The sequence below is a fragment of the Schistocerca gregaria genome, chromosome X (genome assembly GCF_023897955.1).
Source record: "Schistocerca gregaria isolate iqSchGreg1 chromosome X, iqSchGreg1.2, whole genome shotgun sequence".
Classification (NCBI taxonomy): Eukaryota; Metazoa; Arthropoda; class Insecta; order Orthoptera; family Acrididae; genus Schistocerca; species Schistocerca gregaria.
In genome coordinates, this window is record NC_064931.1 from 806,839,631 (window position 1) to 806,852,695 (window position 13,065).

At 39.4% G+C, this 13,065-nt stretch overlaps 1 protein-coding gene across 7 annotated transcripts in view; it reads left to right on the forward strand.

The window, feature by feature from the left end:
* The window catches only part of LOC126297457 (serine/threonine-protein kinase STK11-like), a 105,400-nt gene that overhangs the window by 27,815 nt on the left and 64,520 nt on the right, over nucleotides 1-13,065 (forward strand). For all 7 annotated transcript variants that reach the window (XR_007552524.1, XR_007552526.1, XR_007552525.1 and 4 more), the window contains one exon: nucleotides 6,087-6,219. Coding sequence is in view for 4 of the 7 variants with exons in the window: in XM_049988319.1 (XP_049844276.1) it covers nucleotides 6,087-6,219 (133 nt within the window). In the remaining 3 variants the exon portion in view is untranslated. The remainder of the gene's footprint in view (nucleotides 1-6,086; nucleotides 6,220-13,065) is intronic.

The following is a 13,065-nucleotide window of genomic DNA, read 5'->3' on the forward strand; positions in this document are numbered from 1 at the left end:
GCGTGGTGTATATTTTTTATCTGCCATCGAACGACACATTAAGAATACAACCATTATGACAGTTTTTCCCTTTGTGGTTTTTTTTTTTTTTTTAAGCCAAATTTTTTTCATTAATTTGGTGTCTAGCACAGCATTTGTCTGTCTGACTGGCGCTAAATCCCCAAAGTTCTGAGTAGTACTATTGCTGTTCTGAAGATATGCAAGTTTTGTGTCTCTCCTCATTGTATACCCATAGCCTCGTCTTTTTTTAAATTCATATACTGTTGTATCCATGTTTCCAGGTTTGACTCAAAGATGGCAAATGAGTCATTTGGTCCATTTGGAGCCATTCATTCTTCATTAGTGGCTGTAAAACTGAAATCTGCATTTGCGCAACCTGTCTGTAATTTTTTTCTGTGTGCTAATATACTTATTGTGTAGATTTTTAATGTAAATTTTGGTTTTATAATTTGGACCCAGTATGTTGTATAAAATCTTCTTTTTTCCATCCTAATTCTGCTACTAAACGTATTTCAGACTGGCTGAGACACTCAGCTGCTTATAAATACACTGGCTCAAGGACAGTTTTAATGATGAATTTCAGTGTTTAAGAAAAAGAAATTTTTGTTGCAGTTGTTTTCTGTGGTTTGAAAAGCTATTTCTTTCTATTCTGGCTGCTGCTTTAAAAGCCTTGTCTAGCCCAAGGGCTGTAATCCTTTGGCTAGGAATATAAAGCTCTTACATGTTTTGTTGTTCTGTGCCTAGTATTCAGCTAGGCTGTATTTTTCTTTATGTTCATTGTTAAGTCAGTTTTCTTTTTAAAGATATTTGCAACTCATTTGATCTGCTAATTCTTTCAGTAAATTATTTTTCTGGCTGTTTCAAAATCTTCAGTCATTATTGCCATGTCATTTGCAAAACGCAAAATTATTATTTCCAAACCATTCCTCATAGTCTTGATCCTTAAAGATTTAAACAGTTTCCCAAGTTTTAATTATTTGGCTGTTGATATACTTTCCGGGATGTGAGGTCGTGGTCCAAGAACTTTTCTGCTCCTTAAGTTTCGTCCAGGACTGCGCTGCACTTCCTCAGAGGCGCTGCTCCGCTGAGTCTTGCCGACTGACTGGGCGGGTGTCTGAGAGCGACTTATATATTGTGAGAAAGGGGGCCGTGGTTCAGGTGACACGTGATGAGCAGTGATAATCCATAGCAAAGATAAGGTTGACTATAGATTACCACCTTGTCAAAGATAAAAATTGTTAGAAATTTTGTAGAGCCACTGTCCATATATCGCTATGTTTCATAGCCTCTTCTTTCCTATTAAAGTTATCGTGATGTTAATAAATTTCAATAGCTTCTCTATATAGCCGTGCATAGTAATTTAACGTTGTAGATAAAACTTCAGTATCCGAAAACTTCACTTGGTTTGTTGCCTGGTTGAAGAGCATGTTCCGCTACAGCTGATTTTTCTATTTTTCCAAGTCGACAAAGACTTTTATGCTCTTTCAGTTGCGTATTTACGCTTCTTTTGGTAGTATGAATATAAACTTTACCACATGTACATGGAATTTTATACACACCATATGTCGACAGGGGAGGGCGTTTAATTATTTGCACCATTCTTGTATTTTTTTTTAATTTTTTATTTCTTTCTTTCTTTATTTATTTTTTTATACACAGTTAAACAAGAGAGATGAAGCTTCATCTCCCTTTGGAACTCTCTTATTATTTCAGTGGGTTTTAGAAATATCCATAGAATAATATTTTAAACTTAGTTAGCCAAGATTCCTCTGATAATCTCTAGTAGCTTTTCAACAACTCCCATTTCTGCAAATTTGTTCTGTAGAATGTTATGGTCAATGACATCATATGAATTTTAAAAATCTGCAAAGGTAGATACATATTGTCTTCGTGTTAATTTATTTTTGCCACTATTACAGAAATTCTGTTTATCTTGAGATTTACTATCTTTAAAATGGAATTTTTGCAGTTGCCACCCATTGATGCCCTGTAGAGTATTATTTTAGAGTAGCTCATTATTAAGAATGGAAAAAAAAATTCACAAAAGCAAACAGCAAGAATAATATGCGGTATTCACCTTAAGTTGTCTAGCTTTTAAATATTGCTGTTCATTTTGAAGACTGACATTGAAACAGAAGTATTTACAGAGCAAATACTCAAAGTCGCTATAAGAAGACACTTTTTGTACTTAATAACTGGCAGTAGCTCATTTGAATAAGCATGTAACATATCAGTACTATGTCTGTGGTCTCATCTGTGAGTGCCAGAGCTGGTTTCCAGTATTCCAGGGAAAGGGCTTTGTCCAGCCTGGGGGTGGTGCACTGATCTTTCCGTAATCCATTAAGATGGGTTGTGGCTGAAAGCTTCTGTGCTGGCTTAAAGGCTAGTGACTTCTCAAAGGTGGCAGGTGTTTTCCAGTTCCTGTTTGAAATGAACTTTTATAAAGAGGAGAGGTCTTAGTGGGAGTGGAAAATGGCCAGTGAAAATGACAGTGATTGTTTTCTACTCTTTAGAGTGATTGGTAGAGAGGCCTGAACATTGAAACAGTTTTATCAAGCAGTTTCATGCTCGAAAAAGAAGACCTTGCTCAGTAGCCCTCGCAGGCTTAAGAAGAGTCATGTGACCTTTGTGGAGAAGTTATGTTCTAAGTGTGTTGAGTATTCTGATTTGGGAGTGAGTGCTCTTAGGTGATCAGTAGAATTTGTCTGCCAATATAGAAAGTTTTGAAAGAGTTTTAAAGTGTGTCCCCATGTGTGGCCACAGAATTACGATAAATATCCCAGTTTTCTTGGCAGGTGGTGCAGTTTAGTGAGTGTGTGGATTTCGATAGGAAGGGGTGTCATAGTGTGTGGAGCCATTAGGAAAGTGGAGGTAGTGGCCAATAAAAGTGACAGGCTTTGTGAGGTTTAATTGAAGCCAATAAATTACATTTTTTCTGTGGAAACTTGAATTGTAGGATTCTCATGTGGCTTTCTACCTTCTGACTTCGAATTGTTATCTGTTTTTGTGTTTAGGAGATTATCAGCATAAGCTGTTAGAAACCAGCTGAAAGTGGTCTCATGACTGTTTTTAGTGTACATTTTCCAGTTCAATAGCTGAATTTCCAAATCTTGCTGAATGGTGTTAGACAGCTATAGAGCAATAATTATTGATTTTGCAAAAGCAGCAAGTTTAACCCTTTCACCTGAGTCAAAACAAGGCTGGCAGCCCTTATTTAGATTGCTTTTAGAACTGTAGCTGTGCACAGAATTAACCCAAATAGACCGGTAAGTATTTCTGAGTAAATCTGGAGAGCAGAGTATCATGTAATCTGCCTTGTACACTGTACATAACTAAGACTGATTGGATTCTGGCCATAACTGCAATTGGGACTTCGTCAGCTGCTGTGGAAGCTGCGAAGGCAAAGTGAAGGATTGTTTTGAATGCTATAATAATATAGAGCCAGTGTTCAAATTCTCATTTTTGTCCTGACACATAATGTAAATTTCTTCTTGGTGAAGCAGAATGTAGGTGAGAAATATCACTCCCAGTTGTAGTTGAAGGTCCTTGGTATATGAGAGCTCTGATAAAGTCTGCTGATTTGGTATTGTGGCTGTACAGGCTGTGGAATACAAGTGCATACCATCTCCAACTAATTGTCCATGGTGGTGTCCATTTAACTTAATGTTTCATCATAAATATCTTGTGTGTTATGCTCAGTTTGTCACCAGTTCCCTTTTCTTTTCTGCTTCTTTCTTCCTTTAAAAAAAAAAATATTCCCTCCTGTTAAAAGGACATGTAAGAACTGGTCATATATTTTATTAATTAATATCTTCATTGAAAACTACCAATAGATTTAATAATTGTTACCAGTAGAGCTGAGAGCCCAAGTGTAATTGGGTAGCTCTGTGCCACATTTGTTTGGGAAATAGATATTGAACTCCAAAGTTTGTGTTACAGAAAAGTCAGTGCACCACAAAACTGCATAGTGATAACAGCACATCATTAGATCATGTATACTGTTATGACACTGACAGGCTTGATCTCTTGACTAGATGACATACAATCTCAGAATCCATTATTTTCTGGATTTGGTTCTTACAGCCATGAGCACTCCACTTGAATTTTGCTGCAGTTGACTTTTATCTGTACGGTGGTGGTGGTGGTGGTGGTGGTGGTGGTGGTGGTGGTGGTGGTAAAGATATTTCTATTTGTTTTCATATGTAAAGAATTAGCAGCAGCTGTTTTACTTAGTTATGTTGTTGGAATGCCAATGGAGAAAGGTGCCCTTCATATGAGCTTTAATTTTAGAGGAACAACACTGTACTCACAGAATGACAGTTGACATTTGATTTACAGGATACATTATGAAAGCTTTGAACCTTTTGCAGAACTGTTATCAGAAGTGATTATGAAATATGAGAGTACTGTGTTTTCAATTTTATAGTTTTATTAGTTAATAGACTGTGATTGCATTTATCAGGTGAGGACTTATTCCTCTTTCCTTCACATTTCTTCTCCTTGTTGTCTGCTCCACTTCTGAATATTGGGGCTATTTCAAGATAATTATTTTTAGTTCTATTTGATTGCACTCAGTGGAAATACACTACTGGCCATTCAAATTGCTACACCACGAAAATGACGTGCTAATGATGCGAAATTTAACTGACAGGAAGAAGATGCTGTGATATGCGAATGATTAGATTTTCAGAGCATTCACACAAGGTTGGTGCCGGTGGCGACACCTACAATGTGCTGACATGAGGAAAGTTTTCAACAGATTTCTCATACACAAACAGCAGTTGACCGGCGTTGCCTGGTAAAACGATGTTGTGATGCCTCGTGTAAGGAGGAAAAATGCGTACCATCATGTTTTCGACTTTGATAATGGTTGGATTGTAGCCTATCGCAATTGCAGTTTATCGTATCACGACATTGCTGCTCGTGTTGGTCAAGATCCAGTGACTGTTAGCAGAATATGGGATCGGTGGGTTCAGGAGGGTAATACGGAACGCCGAGCTGGATCCCAACGGCCTCGTATCACTAGCATTCGGACAGGCATCTTATCCGCATGGCTGTAACGGATCGTGCAGCCATGTCTCGATCCCTGCGTCAACAGATGGGGATATTTCCAAGACAACAGTTCGACAACGTTTGCAGCAGCATGGACTATTAGCTTGGAGACCATGGCTGCGGTTACCCTTGACGCTGCATCACAGACAGGAGCACCTGCGATGGTGTACTCTACAACGAACCTGGGTGCACGAATGGCAAAATGTCATTTTTTCGGATGAATCCAGGCTCTGTTTACAGCATCATGATGATCGCATCCGTGTTTGGCGACATCGTGGTGAACGCACATTGGGAGCATGTATTCATCATCGCCATACTGGCATATCACCCGGCGTGATGGTACGGGTGCCATTGGTTAGACGTCTGTCACCTCACCTCTTGTTCGCACTGACGGCACTTTGAACAGTGGACGTTACATTTCAGATGTGTTACGACCCGTGGCTCTACCCTTCATCCGATCCCTGCAAAACCCTACATTTCAGCAGCATAATGCAAGACCACATGTTGCAGGTCCTGTATGGGCCTTTCTGGATACAGAAAATGTTAGACTGCTGCCCTGGCCAGCACATTCTCCAGATCTCTCGCCAATTGAAAATGTCTGGTCAATGGTGGTTGAGCAACTGGCTCGTCACAATACGTCAGTCACTACTCTTGATGAACTGTGGTATCGTCTTGAAGCTGCATGTGCAGCTGTACCTGTACATGCCACCCGAGCTCTATTTGACTCAATACCCAGGTGTATCAAGTCCGTTATTACGGCCAGAGGTGGTTGTTCTGGGTACTGATTCCTCAGGATCTATGCACCCAAATTGCGTGAAAATGTAATCACATGTCAGTTCTAGTATAATATATTTGTCCAATGAATACCCATTTATCATCTGCATTTCTTCTTGGTGTAGCAATTTTAATAGCCAATAGAATATAACTCTGAGGACATCTCTCTCTTTACCTTTTAAATATTTGCAAAAATAATTAAAGGAATGATTGTGTTTAGCAGACTCTAGGTATCTTATTAATTGCAAAATTTATGATAGGTACTTTAGTCAACTTATTGATGGCTTGGAGTATCTTCATAGCAAAGGAATTGTTCACAAGGACATAAAACCAGGAAATTTGCTTCTGACACTTGACGAAACACTGAAGATATCAGATCTTGGAGTTGCGGAGGTAAGTTATATTTTAGTAGGTGTAGTTCAGATTTATCTGTAGTTAGTTTCATTGTTTGTCATTTGTATAGATAATTCATACTTTCTCAGTTTTTTTGTCTGCATCTATAATGGAGACTCGATTAACTAGACTAATTGTTGTCATAAGTCATTCAGTTTATCAACAATCTGGATAATCAAATGTATGAAGAAAAGAGATTTTTGTGCTATTAATTCTAGAAAGGTAACCTATGTTGTCCACACATGGTTATCTTTTGAGTACTTTGTCATGTTGCTTTCGCATGAGATGGTGTGCGTCATTTTCTGCTTTTATATTTCCTTATGTTCCATCTTTATGCATTTCCTGCTGTTTGTTTGTGTGCGGCATGTTTTCAACAATTTCGTCATCCAACATGATCGGAAAACCTTTATCATTACTGTCACAAGTAAGCCAGTCTTTCATATGATAAGCGCTAAATTCCTGGTATATTAGTATGTTTGTCATTAGCTCATTTATATCCTCCAAAACAAAATCATCCATATCGGTTATTGAATTTTTGTGCTCCCATGTAATATTCTGTTACAAGCTTGCTTCAGAGTCTTTCTTTCAACCAAATACCATGTGTCTACAACCCTGTAACAACACTCCTTCAAATTCATTTGCTTGAAAAATGACAAGAAGACTTCTAAGTTGTCTTCATCAGCAGATAACAATCTATGTAAAAGTTGTCTTGAAGTTATTTTAATGTTGCAGTAACACTTTCATCTCTTGATTGTAGCAAGAATGACACATTAGTAGGCAAAATTTCACAGTCTCTGTCTCCAACAGTTCAGCAGTTGGCGCATTATCCAGTAAAAGTAAGACCTTTCCCGTTTACCAATTTTGTTTTGAAATTATTATTTTTTTTAATTTTATTCATTTATTTTACTTCAGTGATAAAATTGTTGTTGTACCAGTCAATTAATAGTTTGGTGTTCATCCAGGCAACTTTTGACTTCCATAAATATAAGGAATAATGATATTTTTGAAGCATATGGTGTTTGATTTTCCGATGAGGAGCAAAGGCATTTTATGGGTCCCAGTAATGTTTGTGCAAAGTAATATTGTTATTCACTCTTTAATAGTTTCGTATCATTTAGCTGAACTCTCTTATTGAGAAGCTAAAGAGTTTGACAGTAATGATTTCCAATTTAACCCAATCTCATCAGCATTGTAAACAAAGTCCACGTAATAGTCATTTTCAACAACTCTTTTTTTTTTTTTTTTTTTTTTTAAACCATCTTTAAAGAAATCTGCTGAATCTACATCAACTGACATTTTTTTCACTTTCTGTTTCCAGTTTGTGAGTTCTATGATGAGATTTCAGTCTGTGCATCCATCTGTTACTTGCCATCCATTTTTTTGTTTAACTGTAATGCCTTTTCACAGAACAAAGGGCCAGATATCGTTGCCCAGTTGACTGTTTTTTTAAAAGCCAATAATACAAAACTTCTTCCAAAAGTTCTCTTATCATCAAAGTACCTACACTATCCCCGTCAGCTAACTTACAACCAGTTTCTCTTTTCATCTACATCTACTTACATCTGCATGATTACTCTGCAATTCACATTTAAGTGCTTGGCAGAGGGTTCATCGAACCACAACCATACTATCTCCCTACCATTCCACTCCCGAACAGTGCGCGGGAAAAAGGAACACCAAACCTTTCTGTTCGAGCTCTGATTTCTCTTATTTTATTTTGATGATCATTCCTACCTATGTAGGTTGGGCTCAACAAAATATTATCACATTCGGAAGAGAAAGTTGATGACTGAAATTTCGTAAATAGATCTCGCCGCAACGAAAAACGTCTTTGCTTTAATGACTTCCATCCCAACTCGCGTATCATATCTGCCACACTCTCTCCCCTATTACGTGATAATACAAAACGAGCTGCAATTTTTTGCACCCTTTCGATGTCCTCCGTCAATCCCACCTGGTAAGTATCCTACACCGTACAGCAATATTCTAACAGAGGACGAACGAGTGTAGTGTAAGCTGTCTCTCTAGTGGACTTGTAGCATCTTCTAAGTGTCCTGCCAATGAAACACAACCTTTGGCTCGCCTTCCCCACAATATAATCTATGTGGTCTTTCCAACTGAACTTGTTCGTAATTTTTACACCCAGGTACTTAGTTGAATTGACAGCCTTGAGAATTGTACTATTTATCGAGTAATCAAATTCCAACGGATTTCTTTTGGAACTCATGTGGATCACCTCACACTTTTCGTTATTTAGCGTCAACTGCCACCTTCATTTTTAATGAATCAATAACGTTTAACGTTTATTTTATCTTTGAATGATAACACCTCTCTCTTGCACTTTGACATTCTTAAACGCAGAAATGACACAGTGCAGTGATTGACAACTGTCTAAACTCAAAAAATAAATAAATGCACACTGTCTGGTTCAAACAATAATGAAACCAACGGGGCAGAGATCGTGTAGGACATGGGCGAGTAGTCCAGCATGACATGCCTGTACATATGTGAACTAGACTGCAAAGGTACTTGGTCATAGTAGACAATCTGGATAATCACAAACCCGTATTATTCTTCAAAAGGATCAGATTCATGGTGCAAAGAGACATCAGTGAGGGTTCTATATTATAGAAGTAAAGGCAGATCTAGGAAGAATAGGTAGTGGATGAGAAAGTCTTGTAAATATTTTTGTATAAAACACTGAAGACAGGCTTCTTGTTTCATGGTGTAAGTGGATTTTGTTTGCATGTTTTACTTTACTTTTAATTAATAATTTTAGAGATGTATGCGTATTGATTTTGCAGTATTTGTAAATTACAGAAATGTTTCTAAAGCACCGTTATGTTTACTAATCTGATTTTTAGCGTTTTCCTCTTAACCTGACTTTTTTCGTTTACAGTTATTTTAATCACTGGAAAATCTTCTTTATTTGGGGTCAGAAATTGTCTGAAATATAGTGTTTAAAGAACTAAAACGCGATTCTGGTTTTAAAAATCTTCTAACTAAATCACTCCAGACAAAAGCCGCAATGGTTCCTTTGAAAGGGCGTATTTCTTTCTCCATCCTTGAATCCTTGACACAATCCAAGCTACAGCTCCATTTCTAAATGAGGAGAAAAAATTGAAAATTACATCCAACTGGCTGAGGAAGTCAAGGACATGTGGCATCAAGATAAAGTTGACATTATACCAATTATACTATCAACTACAGGAGTCATACCACACAATATCCACCAGTACATCAACGCAATACAGCTACATCCAAACATATATATACAACTACAGAAATCTGTAATTATTGATAGATGTTCAATTACATGAAAGTGTCTAAATGCAATGTAACATATGACGTACAGTTAAAAGGAAGTCACGCTTGATCAAGGTGCGCATCACTTTCCATTTTTAACCAGACATAATGCCTGAGAAGGGAAAGAGCAATAATAATAATAATAATAATAATAATAATAATAATACTCTGTGGGAGAGCCCACAAACCCGCTTCCATATTTGCTATGTGATTACTGGCAGCCACTTACCAAGATTGGCAGCTATGGGTATATGAACCTGTCCAAACTATTTCCTTACAAGCTTCGATGTCTTTCCCCATTCTCTGAACTCGGGGCCAAGACACTCTATCTTCATTCCTTCACAACGTCAACACATTATCTCTCATCTGCTTCATGTGGTCCTCCTAAACCCAGCGTGCCACCTTCCCAGAAGTTGTTCACCTCCTCTCTGCTGGCTTCGTCTGCATCTCTGTCCACGTTAAACCCACCAACCACCAACAGTACGTGCATTTTGACAGCTGTCATCCCTTTCACACCAAAAAATCACTCCCATATAGCCTGGCAACCTTGGGCAGCATATCTGCAGTGACAAAAACTCCCTTGCTCAGTATTCTGAGAGTCTCACCAAGGCCTTCACAGATAGGCACTATCGCCCAGACCTAGTCTGCAAACAGATCTCCCATGCCATTCGCTGTCACACCCCCAATCCTCCCACCACTCCCAAGAACCAGCCACAAAGGAGTGTCCTCTTCATCACCCAGTACCACCCCAGACTGGAACTACTTAATCACATTCTTTGCCGGGGCTTTGTTTACCCATCATTGTTCCCTGAAATGAGGGACATCCTCCCTGAGATACTTCCCAGGTCCTTAAAGTAGTGGTCCGTCATCCACCCAACCTCCACAACATCCTAGTCCATCCCTATGCCACTCCCAATCACAACCCCTTTGCCACAAGGATCATACCCCTGTGGGAGACCCAGGTGCAAAACCTGCCTCATCCACCCACCCAGCACTTCTATTCCAGTCCTGTCACAGGTTTATCCTTCTCCATCAGGGGTCGGGCCACCTGTGAAAGCAGCCATCTCATTTACCAGCTGTGCTGCAATCAGTGCACAGCTTTATGACTACCAACCAGCTGACCACCAGGATGAACGGCCTCTGTCAAACTGTGGCCAAGAGCCTGTATTCCCCCAATCCTCTCCTTTTTTTTGCCGCCTTCCTGTCCCACAACCTCCTGACAATGTAGCTGTTGGCAATCTAGTCCCTGCACGCTCCACCTGACAGTGTTCATTTTTTTCCCACCCATACAGTACTCTCCCTTCCCCTTCACCTTCCCCTTCAGACTGCTGCTCACATCGCACGTGATGTTGCGCTCTGTCTCAAGATGCTGGAGTTGGTGGTTGTGTGTGCATGAGGTTAGTTTACATTTCTTTTTCTTTTTTTTTTTTTTTGTGTGTGTGTGTGTGTGTGTGTGTGTGTGTGTGTGTGTGTTGTACTGACAGAGGCTGTGGCTGAAAGCTGTATGTGAGTGTCTTTTTAGTTGTGCCTGTCTGCAACTTGATCTGTCTTTTTTACTGTAAGTAGCAATCTGTCTCTTCCTACATTGTTGTAATATACATTTAGATTGTATGCAAAGTGTACATAAAGTCTGGGAACACACTCAATTATTTATTGCACAAGAACCAAACATTATACAAATGTCATACATATGTTATTTTGAAGAGAAACCCTGAAAGTTTTTTTCATGTATACCGCCACAGCATAGTTTGGTAATTTGCCGATAGTCAGCGCTAGTCACAAACATGACGAGTTCAGGTATGGAGCGAGCTTTCTGTGTGTTGTAGTTTGACAAAAACAAGTATGCTAGAGCTGTTCAATGGATGTTTAGAACGAAGTACAGTAAGAAGCCACCAACAAGGAAGGCCCTTTACCAATGGCACAACAAATTCATTATGACGTGTTGCCTGTGCCCAGCAAAGAGAAGCGGATGTCCCACTGTGAGTGAAATGAATGTGGAGCATGTAGGAGAGACATTCATAAGGAGTCCAAAGAAATCGATGTGTCGTGCATCCCGTGAACTCGAAATGGCTCTACTGACTGTGTGGAAAGTCCTGCTACAGAAGCTGTCTATGAAACCAATCAAACTGGACTACTGCAACTCAACTGCGGCTAATTCCAACATTTTAATTTTGATGTAATTCCCACTTCGTTCTAAAAGATATCCTTATCCCACTGGTCAGTTTCTGTGGCTTCCTTCTAGGCACTGCTAAACCTGCCAGAATATCCAAATCAGGAAGGTGTAATCTGATCACAGATTCTCAATCAGAGAGCATACTGAAAGATCTATGGCAGAAAATGACCATGTAGTAGTGCCGAAGCGTGTTCTGCCGCATGTGCAAAAGATATCCTTTTTGTATGATGCTTTCAAATGCTGAGAGCACACGATGACAAAGCCTCACACCATGTTACATATCTTAAAGTCCCCAAAAAGGAGAATTGATTTGGAGTGCTGCGTTATGGGATTGTTGAAAGCCTGGATGCACTGAACATCACCAGGGGGGGACGGGTAGAGTCACACTATGAAGCATAACACGTGTACTATTATAGTAACTATTCACAAACAAGAGAATATAAGGAGAGTTAATGAGTGACATTTATCAGTGAAAAATATAGCTGTACCATCAGTAGTCCTCACCCCAGGGAAGTGTGATAGTACCACTATTGTGGTCCTCTGTATACATAAATGTTTTGGCAGACCAGGTGATCAGCAATCTGCAGTTGTTTGCTGATGATGCTGTCGTGTGTGTGGTAAGGTGTCGAAGTTGAGTGACTGTAGGAAGATACAAGATGATTTAGATAAAATTTCTGGTAGGGTTGCCCAGAAAGTAATGCAGCACATTTTTTTTCTCAGTAGAAAACAATGCTATGAATACAGAACGTTACGTATGTCTTATTTGAAGTCTCCTGAGTGAGTGCGCCAAGTTTCCAGCACTTCCGACAGATAGCGTAGCTGCAGGACAGTTTCAAAATGGCATCTGTAGATGATGTACGTTACAAGCAACATGCCATCATTGAGTTTCTTGCTGCAGAGAAAGAAACTGTGGGGAATATTCACAAATTCTTGTGCAAAGTCTATGGAGCATCTGCTGTTGACAGAAGTACAGTTAGTTGCTGGGCACAGAAGGTGATGGCATCAGAAAGTGGTTTGGCGTAGCTCCACGATTTGCAGCAGTTGGGAGACCATCCACAGCTGTCACACCTGACTTAGCCGCCTTGGACTTGCTCATGTTTGGGCCATTAAAGGATGCCACATTCACGCAAGACATTTTGAGGACGATGAGGAGGTGATCCACACAGTGAAGCACTGGCTCCGCCACCAGGACAAAGATTGATACCGACATTGCATACACACTCTTGTTTCACGCTGGAGAAAGGCTGTAGAGCGGGCTGGAGATTATGTGGAAAAACAGGGTATGTGGATAAAACACCATTCTTTCATGTGTGTAATACTTATTACGTTCAATTAAGAATTGTTGAAGAAAACAACTATGGTGCATT